Raw genomic sequence first — 14,909 nt, 5'->3', positions numbered from 1 at the left:
ACTTAATTTGTCCACTTTCATTTTTAAGCTCTGCAATGTTGTCCCAATTCACATCAAAGTTAGGTCCATGTACAATATATTCAGGGAAAGTATCACACTGGTAAACTGCAAATTCCTCTTCAAGTTGTCATGTTCACTTTCCTTGACCAAAGTTGGGAATCTTTGAACAAAATATTCAAGAGATGAATAGGAAAACTTCATTCTGAGAGAGATGTCTACAACTTTGGCATGATGAAGAAATTCATCATCAAGGGGAAATTTCCTGGTAATGTAACTGCAAGCTGCCATATAAAACTCTTACAGAATTATAAAACATCTCTTCATCACAGTCATTATCTTTCAAGTATGCACTAGCTTTTGCTCCAATTACCAAGTCCTCATTGGCTTTCTGGTATTTCCTCCTCTTGAATTCAACACTCAAAAGGGAGGTAGATTCCGACTGACGAAAACATGGCTGAACAAATCTGACCAGTAGGTCAGTTAAAAGACCAGTAAGTTTCCTCCTGAGAAGATGTATGGCTGGAGCATCTTGTTGCAGAAATACATTCACAGAGTTGAAAACAGGAAGTGAACTCTGAAGAAAGTAGCAAAACAGTTTTGTGTGTGGGTCTTGTATGAAAGATTTCACAGTTTCAAACTGCTTGGTGGTTTCATTTTTATGGTGGGTCTCACTACAAAATATGAGTGTCAAAGCTTCCCACTGCTCAAGAACTCTATCAATAGACTGAAGAAGCGAGAGCCAACGGGTACTAACATATTTCAAAATGTTGTGACCCTCTGTGCCACAAACAGCCTGATAAACTTTCAACGTGTTTTGCCTTTTAGAACTCTTATCAAGATAGTAATATAACTGAACCAAAAAGTTCTTTACATTGACTGGCTGCTGCTTTTTGTGCACAGATGTGTATGAGATGACATGAACAACCTGGGACATAAACAGAAGAATGCCCATCCTTCACAAATTTGGCAACACTTTTATTTGCCCCTATCATTGTGTATGCAATGTCAGATGAAAAAGAAATGCAATTTTCCCATGGAATGTCTAAAGAAGACAATTCACTATTAATAACAGAGAAAATTCCCTCACCTGTATTGTCGGTACTCTCTAACAATGACAATAAAAGAATTGATATTTGACCTCTCTGAGCATTAAAGAAAGAGACAACTATAGGATAAAGTTTAACTGCATTTGAATCCGTACTACTATCAGTAGCCAAACAAAACGGCGTTATTTGCAAAAGTTCGCTTATTTCCTTTTTTTGCCTCAGATGTCGTGTATTGAACTAAAGCAGAGATTTTAGTTCTTGCACAACCATATTTCTGAGATGTTTTAGAGTCGGGGTAAATTGAACATTGATCTGAACAAATTTCCAGCGTGGTCTGAAACTGATAATGAAATATTATGCTCCAAAAGAAATGATGTGAACAGCAATTCTGCATTTGTCACCGCAGTTTCATTACTTTTTACGAAGAACAACGAAACAGACTGGTTTTGTAATTTTGATTCACGCTATGTGTGATGTTTCTTGGATTCTATGCGTCTTCTGCAATCTAGTCCACCGTGAGCCACAGAGAAATTACACAAACACACACTGCAGAACACATGGTTTTCACTAACACGTAAGGCAAGTAAACATGGCCATTCCTTTGTGTAACTGTCTCGATATTTCTGTAACACTGCTGTCTTCTTAGAAGAAGATGCAATTTGTTGCTAGTTGCTTTACGTCGCACCGACACAGATAGGTCTTATGGCGACTATGGGACAAGGAAGGGCTGGGAGTGGGAAGGAAGCGGCCGTGGCCTTAATTAAGTTACAGCCCCAGCATTTGCCTGGTGTGAAAATGGGAAACCACGGAAAACCATTTTCAGGGCTGCCGACAGTGGGGTTCCAACCTACTATCTCCCGAATACTGGATACTGGCCGCACTTAAGCGACTGCAGCTATCGAGCTCGGTAAGATGCAATTTGACAATTGCTCCGCTTCATTTCACAAAACCTATCACTACTTATCGAATCAACGTCTAGGATAATTAGAATTGAAATGCGCTAAATATACCACTCATTCTAAGCACACAACAAACCGCGCACTCCAGAACAGCAGCAAAGGAGTAGAGCCCAAAGAGAATGGGTAGAGCCTACCTCACGGCCGACTTGATACGTCATTCCTGCGTCATTCTAGCTAAGAGAGCAGCGCATATCTATGTAGCTGGCCGTGATTTCACAACGCTCGCGGGAAACAAAAGGAAGTGATGACCAATAAACTGCCAAACATGTTTAGTTGCCAACTTACAAACATTGAAACGAGGAGGGTTGACCAGCAATGCTCTAAGGGATTAAACATTTTTTTACTTCTTTCCTTTTTTTCACAGAAATTAATTTTTATCGTGACAATGTTGCTTTTCTGTAATAATTTCCCCTTCGACCGTAATGCCGTAATCGCGAAGTGAAATCCGTAATCATTACGGACAATCCGTAATAGTTGGCACCTCTGCATATAATTTCATCTCACCTCATTCACAACCCCGTACAACCCCGTATCAATAAGTGGGACTAACGGGTAGAAATACATCTGAGTTTGCAGAAGATATGGAGAAATTGCTGAATGGTATGGGCACAGTCTTGTAGAAGGAGTACAAGATGAAAATAAATATATCTAAATAAAAATGGAGTGCAAAGTCAGGTAATGTAGGAAATATGAGTATGATTAAGAAATGATGTCTTGGGACCACATCAGTGTCTGAGGAGAAGAGTAACATATATTACTCGTACAGTACCTTTTATTTATAGGAATGGTGGATTTCCTGTTGGTGGTAAGAAAATATCCAACATCCATTAGGCAGATGACACTGCACTCATTGCTAGTGATAAGAAGGAAATGACAGAGCTCATTTCTCATGTCAAAAATGTCAGTGCTCAAATGGGACTGCAAATCTACGTGAACAAGACCAGAATAGTGATTATTATTATTTACTGAAAAATTAGCCAGTACAGTCACCTTCAAAGAATTGGACAACATCTCGGAAATTCTATACTTTGGCTCAGTCATTTCCAGTTCAGGTAGCTGTGCTCTTGTGATTAAGAGAACAGCTATGGCCAAAACGTAATGTCGAATTTGTCCCAAAGAGTTTTACAATTCTTTGGACACACTATTCTTGGAAATGTTCCCAGCAAGAGAGATCGGGGACGAGTTCCCACTCGATGGCCGAACATTATCAAGAGTATAACTGGGTTGAACACCTTTGGTGCAGCACGTCTGGCCGAGGAATGCAAGAGATGGAGGCAATGGATCAATAGCCCCCTTGGAGATCATGATCCTCAGAACTAAGGGAACGATAAGAGGGAGAGTAGAATAACTAACAATGGCAGAAGTAAGGAGGACATAAAATACAGACTAACACAAGCAAGGAAGGCCTATTTTAAGAACATAGATACAGGAATTATTAGAAAGAGGTTTTTAAAGACTTTCAACTAGAGCGTGTCATTGTGTGGAAGTTAAATGCGGACAATAAATAGTTAATAAAGAGAACAGAAGCTTTTGAAATGTGGTATTACAGAAGAACGATGAAGATGAGATGAGTAGATCGAGTCACAAATGAAGAGAAATTGAAACAAATCGGCGAAAGGAGACCGACTGGTGAAATTTTACCATAAGAAGAGATAGAATGATAGGACACATCTGAAGACACCCAAGACTTATTCTATTTGTTTTCAAGCAAAGTGTAGGCATTAAGAACAGTAGGAGTAGACCAAGCATGAGTATGATAAACAGATTACAGTAGACGTAGGATGTAAAAATGAAAAGACTAGCACACTGATACTGTTCTTTATGAACTTTACACAAATGTTTGCCAATATCTGTGGACTTTTGCAGAAGGGAGCCCTCCTTGTCTCTTCAGTGTGAGATGTTTCTTGATGAAGGAATAAACATATTTTGGAGTCTAATCATGAACTGAATAAGTTGAGAGCAGGAAAGACCTACTGGATATTACTGAAGAGATCATTATCAGTCCTGATTTTAAAACACATCAGAGAGAATTGGAACACATCTTTTACAAATAGAAGTTTACATTCAAAATACTGACCACATATTCGAAGACGAAGGTGAGCGTTTCGCGAGTGTGAACTATGTCATGTAGTGTCACAATATTGGCATGTTTGAGCTCCTTGAGAAGAGAAGCTTCACGGATGGCAGTGAACGGAGCTCCCTCTTCCTCTTGTAGTCTTATCTCCTTTAAGGCCACCACTTGGTTAGTCAGGCTGCAAGCACACAGTGTGATTCAATTAGTTCAAACAATTGTTCAACATACAACCTATCATCAAGAAACACAAGCTTTCACAACATCCAGAATTTCTTTTCTCAATGATCATACATATAAAAAATCCTATGAAAGTTCAAAGTGTAATAAAAATTGTAATAAAATGTTGCAAATACCAAGAAAAAGTCACAAATACACTACCTAATAATGTTTCTTTGTTCTTGTGTTTTGTTCATATTTTAGAAATGAATTAGAAACAACTTGTGGTATAAAATGGCACACCAAGTTCATAGACAAGATTTTAGTCTTCTGAACGTTAAGTTGATAATAAGGGTTATCTTGACAAATTTGGATGGGTACAGTTATGAATGGCACGTACCAAAGGGAGCCTGATTAGGAAGCACAAGCAATGCACTTCTGAGAAAGTCTACACACCAGGAAGAATGATGGGAGAATGGTTAGTTTATCCAAAGGTTACTTAAAAGTACTAAACAACCAGAGCCCTTAATTTAGTGTAGCATTGCTTAAATGTAGTTGTGCTATTCTCCTTACCTTCATCTTCCCTATCTGAACTCTCATCAACTCCTGTCGTCTTCTGATCCTGATGGCACAATGTTTGCGAGGCCTAGCACATCTTTCATTCTTGCACCTTTCATGACACTTCCCTTTCTTTTGCTCAATGGGTCAGATCTCTTCCTCATTTTTGTAATAAGGATTATTAAGAACAGAATTATCCTGTTGTATTTTGTACTAGAACAATAAATACAGCCACCATCATTTGGTTGCTCAAATGACTTGGTTATATCACCCATCTACGGTAGAAACCAGGAGGATGCACTGTGTCCTAAAATGTCTCAACATTCGCTCTCCATGGCAGATCACATCAAAGTCATCACAGCAACAGCTCAAGATTGATGCATACCAGGGGCAGATCCAGGGAGCAGTTTCGGAGGAGGAACTTCAATCATCAGCCCTAGTGGGTATGAAAATTTGGCAGGAAGAGGTGTTTGGGGCAATTCCAAAACATAATTAACCTTACACTTTCAAAGTGCTTCTAGACACCAGAAAGAAAATTAATGAATGAATGAATTAATTAATATGCTTTATTTGCAAACAGAGTTATTAGCCCTAGTGCCAAATAACAAGTAACATACAATATTAATAAAAATAATAATTGAATGGCCTCAGCCACCAAGTACTGACATATTGAGGTGACCCCATGTAGGCTGCCTGATTTTCAATTTCGACGTTCTGTTTTACTCCATGTGAGAAATGTGCGAGGGCTACCTGACCAAAGCCACAGAAGCTAAATTACCCGATTTGCGGCGATCAGCATAGTTACAATGACTAGATGCAGCTGCCAGTTGGCCGAATAGCTCAAGCTACGATGGTTAGATTTTGCCTGTATCCAGTAGATTAAGTGGAAAGGTGCAAAAACCTGTGATATTGATGAAGAATACAAGCCTTTATACTATGTCACAACATCCTGCTGAAATGGCGTGCAAAAGCCATCTGAGAGACTGTGAGTTAACAACACGCTGGCATGAACACATTAATGTCGTTTGTAATGAAGAGTTCCCACATCCAACTACCCCCATAACCAATCCAGATCGGGCGAGTTGGCCGTGCGGTTAGGGCCGCGCAGCTGTGAGCTTGCATCCGGGAAATAGTGGGTTCGAACCCCACTGTCGGCAGCCCTGAAGATGGTTTCACGCGGTTTCCCATTTTCATACCAGGAAAATGCAGGGGCTGTACCGTAATTAAGGCCACGGCCTCTTCCTTCCCACCCCTAGTTGGCCTTTCCTATCCCATCGTCGACATAAGACCTGTCTGTGTCGGTGCAACGTAAAGAAACTAGCAAAACAAAAAACAAAAAAAATCCAGTGCAGAGTGAACTTCCACCCATCACGCCTGCCGAGGTTGTGGCTGTCATCCGCGTAACGGAAAACAGCAAAGCAACTAGACCTGTTGACAAGTTCGGATGGAGATGGGACAAAGTGAGACTGAATTTCTAGTAAAATTCTTCAACCAATTCATTGAATGACATACCATCCACATGGAAGACCTTGTTGCTTGCTTGTTGTTTAAAGAGGCCTAACAGCTAGGTTATCGGCCCACATGCAAGACCAATATCCCCCATGAAATCATCTGGTATTAGCTCCGTACTCATGGTGTCCCAGAGCAATATGTCCATTGGGTTCAGCTCCTCTACCACAACTCTATAAGCTCTGTCCACTGTGCAGCTGGCGTCACAGCACCATTTGACATTTGAGTGGGAGTTCATCTAGGATCCACCCTGTCACCACCCCTGTTCATCCTGTGCATGGACACAGTAACCGCGGAACTGCAAATATCCCATCCATAGACCCTTCTCTTTGCAGATGACAAGCGATTCATGAAACAGTCTTAATGAACTGATTACTCAGTGGAAAACAAGGCTGGATCCACCCCTGATATATACGCTGCACGCAGACACTCTACACACGAACAGTTAGAACTCGCGCCATGAGCTTTCAGACGCCACAGGAGTGCGCAACTGACTCCATGATTGGGGGGAGGGAGGCTGCATTCAAGAAGACCCCTAAGGACTCCTCGACTTCGACGACATCACAGGGTGGCTAGCGTTCGATGGGCCTAAAGCACATCAGACTTGAACATGAGATGAACGATCCACAACGTTGTTCACTGATGAAGTGCGAATTGGACTACACTTCGATGACAACTCCCTGCGCAAAAGGGCAGCAGTGTGCAAACACATTCTCCGACCCACACTAAGGGGTTTTGCAGAGGCTGTAGGAGATGGGTTTCGTCTACATCGTTCAACAGCAGTGAAGTGATACCTAGAAGAACGTGAGATCCGCAGAATGGACTGGGAAACGTCTTTCGCAGACATGAATTGCATAGAGCATACGAGGACCTTTCTTAGAAGAGCAATATCCAACCGTCAACATCCACCACTATAGATTCAGGCCCTAAAAGATGCTGTCATCGAGGGGTAGGACCATTTGCGTCAAGAAATGCTCAAATAATTAACACTGAATGCGCCACGTCGTATTCAAGAATGCCTCAGAGTTCGTGAAAGACCAAAACGTCATTTCTGGCAACTGCAATGAAAACAGTTTTTAATTTGTGATGTTCTAACTGAGGAGGTTCCTTAATTTATGTAATTTATTTCCATAGCGGGTCCAAAGTTACCAAGAAACATAACTTACGTTTTCTCTGCCTTTACTATTCTGAATTTCACCTTAAATAATATGTTATCGGCTCTACCTCAACACAACACAATCTCATATATGCCTAACTTTCTTTGATGAATGTGTACAGCAGGCCGCTTTCTGAACACGTTAGAATTCATTTAAGGCGATTAACAATGTTTAAGATGTAACAAAGATCAACTTTTCGACGAAGCTATCTGAAATAGTTTCATTATGCTTCTTCTTCTTCCCCCAATTTCCAAGGGACGGCGCTTCGTACGCATTTGACCCAGTTTCACGGCCTAAAGAAGTATTTACTATGTCGTGATTCTGTGGTGGTTAGTAGTGTGATGTGTTGTAAATGAAGATATGTATTAAGATGAACACAAACACCCAGTCCCTGAGCTAGAGGAATTCACTAGACGAAGTTATAATTCCCGACCCTGCATCGAACCCGGGGCCCTCTGAACCGAAGGTCAGTATTCTGACCATTCAGCCAAGGACCCGAACAAGAGTTCAAGTGTGCAATTAGATATCAATATTAGCTTCATTTCTTCTTTAGTCATTCAATGTTGTCAGCTAAACTAAATAGGGGTAACCGCAAAGGCATTAAAAACGAAATATAAAAGCATTTATAGAAATGTATGTTTGTTTCTTCATGCCACGACAACTATTTATGTGTATCATTTAAAAAACGGAACATGTTATATAATGTATGGGAGAAGTACGAGAGAGCAATGGTCAGCCAAATTACCAAGTGATTTAGAAATAGCTAGTCCTTACCCGACAGACTCCTCAACGACAACCATTTCAACATCAAAAGAGCTGTACGGTGTGTTGACCGTCCCTACAGAATCAGTCATGTTCCCATTCCGAGAACGGAGGATTCGATGTTGTGAGTGCCGAGGACGGGTATTTTTTCTTTCGTCCTAGAATAACCTGAGTGACGTTACCTTACAATTATCTTCCTTTGTGAGACAGATACTGAGAACTATGAGAGCATAACCTGGCAGTAGACGAGCAGTACTTAAGAGTATTAAAGAATAGATTAATAAAATATAACTAATTTATACAAATAAAATACGTGAAGTTAAATTATTCGTAATGAGAATAATCTCTTCTCCAACATCACTGAACATGTTTCTACACAAAATTTTCACTTCGATACATGGACAGATTTTCCTTGAGAAAATCCATCATAACTAGTTACAGATAAAATTGTAATTATAGAGATAATTAATTGATTTGTGACATTTTGATAACTACTGGTATTTGACATAGTGGTGCATGGTCGACACTACGGTATCTAGTGGAGAATATAATCACGAAGTGCATTTTTGTATGACAGTCTGCTATCTGAGCTTACAGTGCATGTTCTGCTGGTTAGTAAAACTGTTACCCTGTAAAACATTTCCGTTGCCATGTCACAATTCAACTAATTATCTGTGTAAGAGACCTCTTGCTCTTCTCTTATAGAAGTTACTTGAGTTGAAGTACTTACTTGCTATAACCTTTGAAAACAGTTGCGTAGGAACCCTCTCCGAGAGGCTCGAGTTTGATGTACGCCTCCGACTTGCCGAACGGTGAGTCTCCCTGAGAAAGAAGACCAACAACCATAAGAATACATGTATCTTAACATTCTGTGAAATAAAAGTTAGACTTAGACAACTATATGTACATGCGGAACGTCCATTAAGAAGTCGCAGAATCTAATGGGATATTTATGAATGTTACTGCCCTCGAGTCAGACAAGGAAAATTTTCAAGGTCTAGCAGAATAACCATTAGCGAGTTCAGTAGACACATACACACACACACACACACACGCGGTCCCTGGACAGTAACTCACAGTTACAGAAAATAAAAACTTGTTACCATAAATACATATGTAATCTAACTGTAAGGAATAAACACTACACACATTATAAAAATACATTTCATGTTTTCTTTCATTTAGTTAATTTATTTAACATGATATCCATAAAACATAAGTATGAAAACGTAGATGTTGTTACTGTCACCTATTTTGGTCAATTTCTGCTCTACATACCACTGTGTAAACTGTGCTTCACCAGCATGTAACTAGCAAGGTACAATTTACTTCTTACGGTACCGAGCGAAATGGCTATACGATTCGGGCAGCGTAACTATGATCTTGCATTCGGGAGATGGTGGTTTGGATCTCATATTCGGCAGATCTGAAGATGGTTTTTCGTAGTTTCCCTATTTTCAAACAAGGCAAATGCTGAGGATGAACCTTAATTAAGGCCACGGCCAATAACTTTCCAATTCCTCGTCCTCTCCCACCTTTACGTCGTCAAAAACCTTCGATGTGTCAGTGCGACGTTCAAGAAACAAACCCAATGGCGCTACAGCCCTGATAGGCCTTCGCCTACCAAGTGACTCAACCCGAAAGCCTGCAGATTACGAGCTGACCGAGCTGACCCGTGGCCTGACAAATCCTCTTGGCCGTTATTCTCGGCATTCCAGACCGGGGCCACCATCTCACCCGCGGTTAGCTCCTCAATTGTAATCACGTAGGCTGAGTGAACTTCGAACTAGGCTTCAGTTTCTGGAAAATATCCCTGAGCTGGCCTGGAATCGAAACCGGGGTATCCGGGTAAGAGACAAGACTCGCTACCACCAGATCATGTGACGTTAAATCACTAGCAAAAGAACGGTTTTACAGTTTACTGCATTGTTAGCTTATAATTACTCCTTAGATTTGTTTTCGGTGCCAGCCCCGTGGTGTCTCTTACCCGGAGGCTTCAGGTTTGATTCTCGGTCAGGTCAGGGATTTTTACCTGGATCTAAGGGGTGGTTCGAGGTCCATTCAGCCTAAGTGATTAGAATTGAGGAGGTATCTGACGGTGAGATAGCGGCCCCGGTCTACAAAGCCAAGAATAACGGCCGAGAGGATTCGTCGTGCTGACCACACGACACCTCGTAATCTGCAGACCTTCGGGCTGAGCAGCGGTCGTTTGGTGGGCCAAGGCCCTTCAGGTCTGCAGTGCGATGGGGTTTGGTTAGGTTATTTGTTTTCGGAACAACCATATCTCGAATATGCGTGTGTAGAGAGGCTATCAGAGTAAATAATTCAGGGTGTTTTTTTTTACAAGTTGCTTTACGTCACACCGACACAGATAGCTCTTATGGCGACGATGGGATAGCATTTGCCTGGTGTGTAAATGGAAAACTACGGAAATCAATCTTCATGTCTCCCCAATGTGAGATTCAAACCACCATCTCCCGAATGACAGATCACAGCTACGCTGCCCGAATCGTATAGCCATTTCGCTCGGTACCGTAAGAAGTAAATTGTACCTTGCTAGTTATATGCTATATCTATGCAGCCATCTATGTTATCTATGCAGCCATCTATGCAGCTATTGAGCTCGGTAAATAATTCAGTTTCGATTGGCAAGTACAACCAAAGCTAACTAGAAGTGAATTGGCAGTTTTAGAAAATAAACGTTCAAGTGGTACCGATACAAATTCTTCTTCATCCATGCACCGGCGAGTCCACCTACAATTGACGAGCGAGTAATTTATTCTACTTAGGAAGGACCAGTTCATATTCAATGAAATATAACGTCGAAGGATGTTCTATACTAGAGGCGGGCCAAAAGTCATGCTCGGGTACTTTGTATAACATATTTTTCACAAATCTGACTTCCTGGCCGAAAGGGCAGCGTAATGGCCTTCAGTCTGGAGGGTCCTGGGTTCGATTCCCGGCCGGGCTGGAGATTTTAAACCTTATCTGGTTAATTTCTCTGGCTCAGGCACTGAGTGCTTGCGTTCATCTTAATAAACTTATATCCGTCTATAAACAATATATTATCAACCACCACAGAAATAGTGAATGCTCCACAGATTACTCCACATAGGGTTGGCGTCAGGAACGGCGCCCAGCCGTGAAGTTGGTTTAACCTAAGTCGAAATCAAGTGTCGCCACCCCCTCCCCCCCCCCCCACACACACAATAAATTAGGATAAACGGCCGAGAAGAACAACGTATTTTTCGCAAGTGGCAAGGGCCTGAAAAGTTGTTTTAGGTTGGGAGGAATGTCTATTACCGTCACACAATTCGTCCTTTTTCTGATAGAGGGCTGTCAATCTGAATGCTGTTTCAAGTGTGGGTTATACGAAATGGACCTTTCAACTGGTCTCCCGGAAGTCCGTAAAATGTGGCAGCTGGATGTGTTCCTTGGTAGAGAAAAGGGAAAAAGGAGTTAGAGAAAAGGATTTGGAAGGACAGATTACTCATGTCCTCACAATATAGCTGGAGGTGACGAATCCAACTGTGCGTCGAGTGCGATGGTCAACATAATACCGAGAAGTTGGGCCGTTGAGAGCTGAAATGACATTAATCGCACAGGAATTTTTGTCCTCTTTCACACATGAGCGTGTCATATTCAGTTCACTACAGTTTTTGATTATTTTATTTTTCACAACAATATCATATAAATATTATCCGTGACATTTGGCCGACTTGTACATTAATTTCATTAATAACTTGATTGCAGGAAGTAGCCAAGAAAAATGTCGGAAATTCATTTTAAAAACACTAAAAAAATGACATGCAATACTAGAAACCATTAGCTCGAAATACATGATGAGGCAATAACTATTTCAGGCCATTACAATAATGAATACAGGGCATCTCGAAGTGCTTTAGTAGCAATTGTTCCTTCTCACAGAACGTGTAATGGTAGAGTAGTCAATCGACGCATTATGGGAAGTTTCTATGCCTAATCAATGAAATGAAATGGCGTAGGCCAATGTCTTTTAGTGCCGGAAGTGTCCCAGGACTAGTTTGGTTTGCAAGGTGCAGGTCTTATGATTTGACTCCTGTAGGCAACCTGCGCGTCGTGATGAGGACGAAAGAAGACGACACATACACCCAGCCCCCGTACCAGCGGAATTAACCAAGTATGGTTAAAATTCCCGACCCTGTCGGGAATCGAACCCGGGACCTCTGTGACCAAAGGCCAGCACGCTAACCATTTAGCCATGGAGCCGGGCATACCTAATCGATTACCACATGCGATTCTACAAGGTAGACAACAACGGATGATGTGGAGCCTGTCACTATCTAGGCAATAAGAAATATGTACCGTGAATACTTAGCCTAAAGGCTAGTTAGATCCTCAACTGCTCCGTCGCAAATCGGGTAATTTAGCTTCTCCGTCATCAGCTGCCACACGTGGAATAGGCATAACGGAAGAGACGTACTAGGGAAATGAGGAGTGAGGTAGTTTCCCGCTGCTTTCATCACCGAGCCGAGACATTTTCACACAATTCATAACAAGGACTGGCTCCGTAAAGAATAGCATTACTAGCATCGCTCATACCTCTATCACTTTCACACTGCCCTAGCTAAGGATGAGACTGAGACAGGTCAATGAAAGTTACAAATTTGTTCAAGCCCATATCAGGCCTCGCCAGTAAAGGCAGATATATTATACCCTATGTGTTAACGTCGCCTTACTGTTGATCATCTAAAGAGATTCAGGGATAAGAATTTGTCCATGAAGACGTTATCCAGCTCTACGTTGCATTTCTCTGAAAAGAGCAATTAAACTACAAATCATCACACGACTTTCACATCACATAATGGATATTCAAGTTTTCCTGGTTTCGTCTCAGATAATAAATGACATATACGGCCGTAGGGAAAATAGTCACAATTTAGCATTCCAAGAAAATTCATACCTAAAAACTGGTTCGTCTCCCTTGCTTATCTTACCATCTACGGCCGAATCAATTATTCGCATAGGTAACATGTCCTCTTTCAATCGCCTCACATGACCCTGTCAAATAATAATAATAATAATAATAATAATAATAATAATAATAATAATAATAATAATAATAATAATAATAATAATAAAAATAATAAAATAAATAAAAACAGGTGCTAGGAAAAATTGGAATTCGCGCAAGACCCCTTCGGAGTCCCCAACTGCCGAACTCACCAGCCGTAACCCACAGCAGGAACAGACCTATTCGACTTCGTCTTACCAAGAGAGCACTGTGTTAAAGCAGGCTACAGATGTCTTTCCCTTGAGGTCGCCAGGGAATTCCACAGGCGATTTCGAACTTTCAACCCTACGAGTTATATGATTAAGACGTATGGGCGTATGGTAGACCTAATCATTTTACAAATACAGAAGAAATTACCCTAAATAAATGAAGTGGTATAATACGGGACACACATGCATCTTATACTGGATCACTCTGAGCAAAGTCGAAAACTCCCTCTTCTAATCTGAAATGTAGTTGACTGTGGCACTAAATATGTACAGACGCCATCAGTCTAGTACAATTATTGTGTGTATGTAACTGGGAAGAGAAAGTATCGGATAATGAAAAAACGTGCTGTATAGAGTATTTTACATGGGTAACAAAACGAAATCATTTCAAGGATAGCTGATAGAGAAATTCGAACCTGGCTGACTGCCAAATCTATGGCCGATATCGTGGCTACTAGCTAAATGCAATGGGTTGAAATGTATGTAAGGACCGTTACCCATGGAAAGGTCTCGAGTTCATAGTACATCATTCGTCTGCACTAAGACGAGGTCAAATAAATAACAGGTGAACATCCATATCACAGAACACAATAAATGTTTGTTTATTTAACGTGTTACTCTTGGCAGTATAAGTTGCTTGCTTGCTTTTTGGGTAGTGTGAAAAAATGAAACTTACTTTAATTAACGGCAAACTGCTGCCAACACCCATTTTCACGCAGCCGACTCCCCTAAAGACATCCTACATCTCCAACGATTATGATTAGGCCCTACAATTCGCTGCGCTCTCTTCCTGAAACTGATTATAATCGATAGGTACAGTGTGTAGCTGCTGGAAATTATCTCATTAAAACTCCTTTGGCAATAGTATCATATTCCATATTCAATTTCCTAGAGAACCTAACGCAATCGCAAGATCGAATATATAGTATATAGACCCTATAGCTATAATCACTACCAAAGTCTTTAATTATCGGGCAGTTTCTACATGAAGTTGAAGTTCAGCTACCGTTATGTTTTGTTTTTTTTTTTTTTTTTTTTTTTTTTTTTGCAAGTTGCTTTATGTCGCACCGACACAGATAGGTTTTATGGCGACGATGGGACAGGAAAAGGCTAGGAGTGGGAGGGAAGCGGCCGTGGCCTTAATTAAGGTACAGCCCCAGCATTTGCCTGGTGTGAAAATGGTAAACCATTATCAGGGCTGCCGAAGTGGGGTTCGAACCCACTATCTCATGAATACTGGATACTGGCTGCACTTAAGCGACTGCAGCTATCGAGCTCGGTCCCGTTATGATTTAGGGGCTATCATAGCAGCTTCTCATCCAGTTGGCCTGGATTCGATGCCTAGTTCCGTCACGAATTCAAGACTAGTTTGAGGAGTCTAAAACAGGTCGCATTCAGGTTCAGAAACTGGAGTAAGAAGGAAAAT

General features: G+C 41.1%; 1 protein-coding gene across 6 annotated transcripts in view; it reads right to left on the bottom strand.

Annotated features, from left to right (window-relative positions):
- LOC136857152 (cyclin-dependent kinase 14) overlaps nucleotides 1-14,909 on the bottom strand; it is a 223,194-nt gene that overhangs the window by 29,697 nt on the left and 178,588 nt on the right. For all 6 annotated transcript variants that reach the window (XM_067135573.2, XM_067135574.2, XM_067135575.2 and 3 more), the window contains 2 exons: nucleotides 8,952-9,043; nucleotides 4,083-4,257 (listed from right to left, as the gene is read on the bottom strand). In XM_067135573.2, coding sequence (XP_066991674.1) covers nucleotides 4,083-4,257; nucleotides 8,952-9,043 — 267 coding nt within the window. The remainder of the gene's footprint in view (nucleotides 1-4,082; nucleotides 4,258-8,951; nucleotides 9,044-14,909) is intronic.

Source organism: Anabrus simplex, chromosome 1 (assembly GCF_040414725.1).
Source record: "Anabrus simplex isolate iqAnaSimp1 chromosome 1, ASM4041472v1, whole genome shotgun sequence".
In the NCBI taxonomy this organism is placed as follows: domain Eukaryota; kingdom Metazoa; phylum Arthropoda; class Insecta; order Orthoptera; family Tettigoniidae; genus Anabrus; species Anabrus simplex.
The sequence above is the reverse complement of the archived record's forward strand: the minus strand, read 5'-3'. Positions and strand labels throughout refer to the sequence as shown.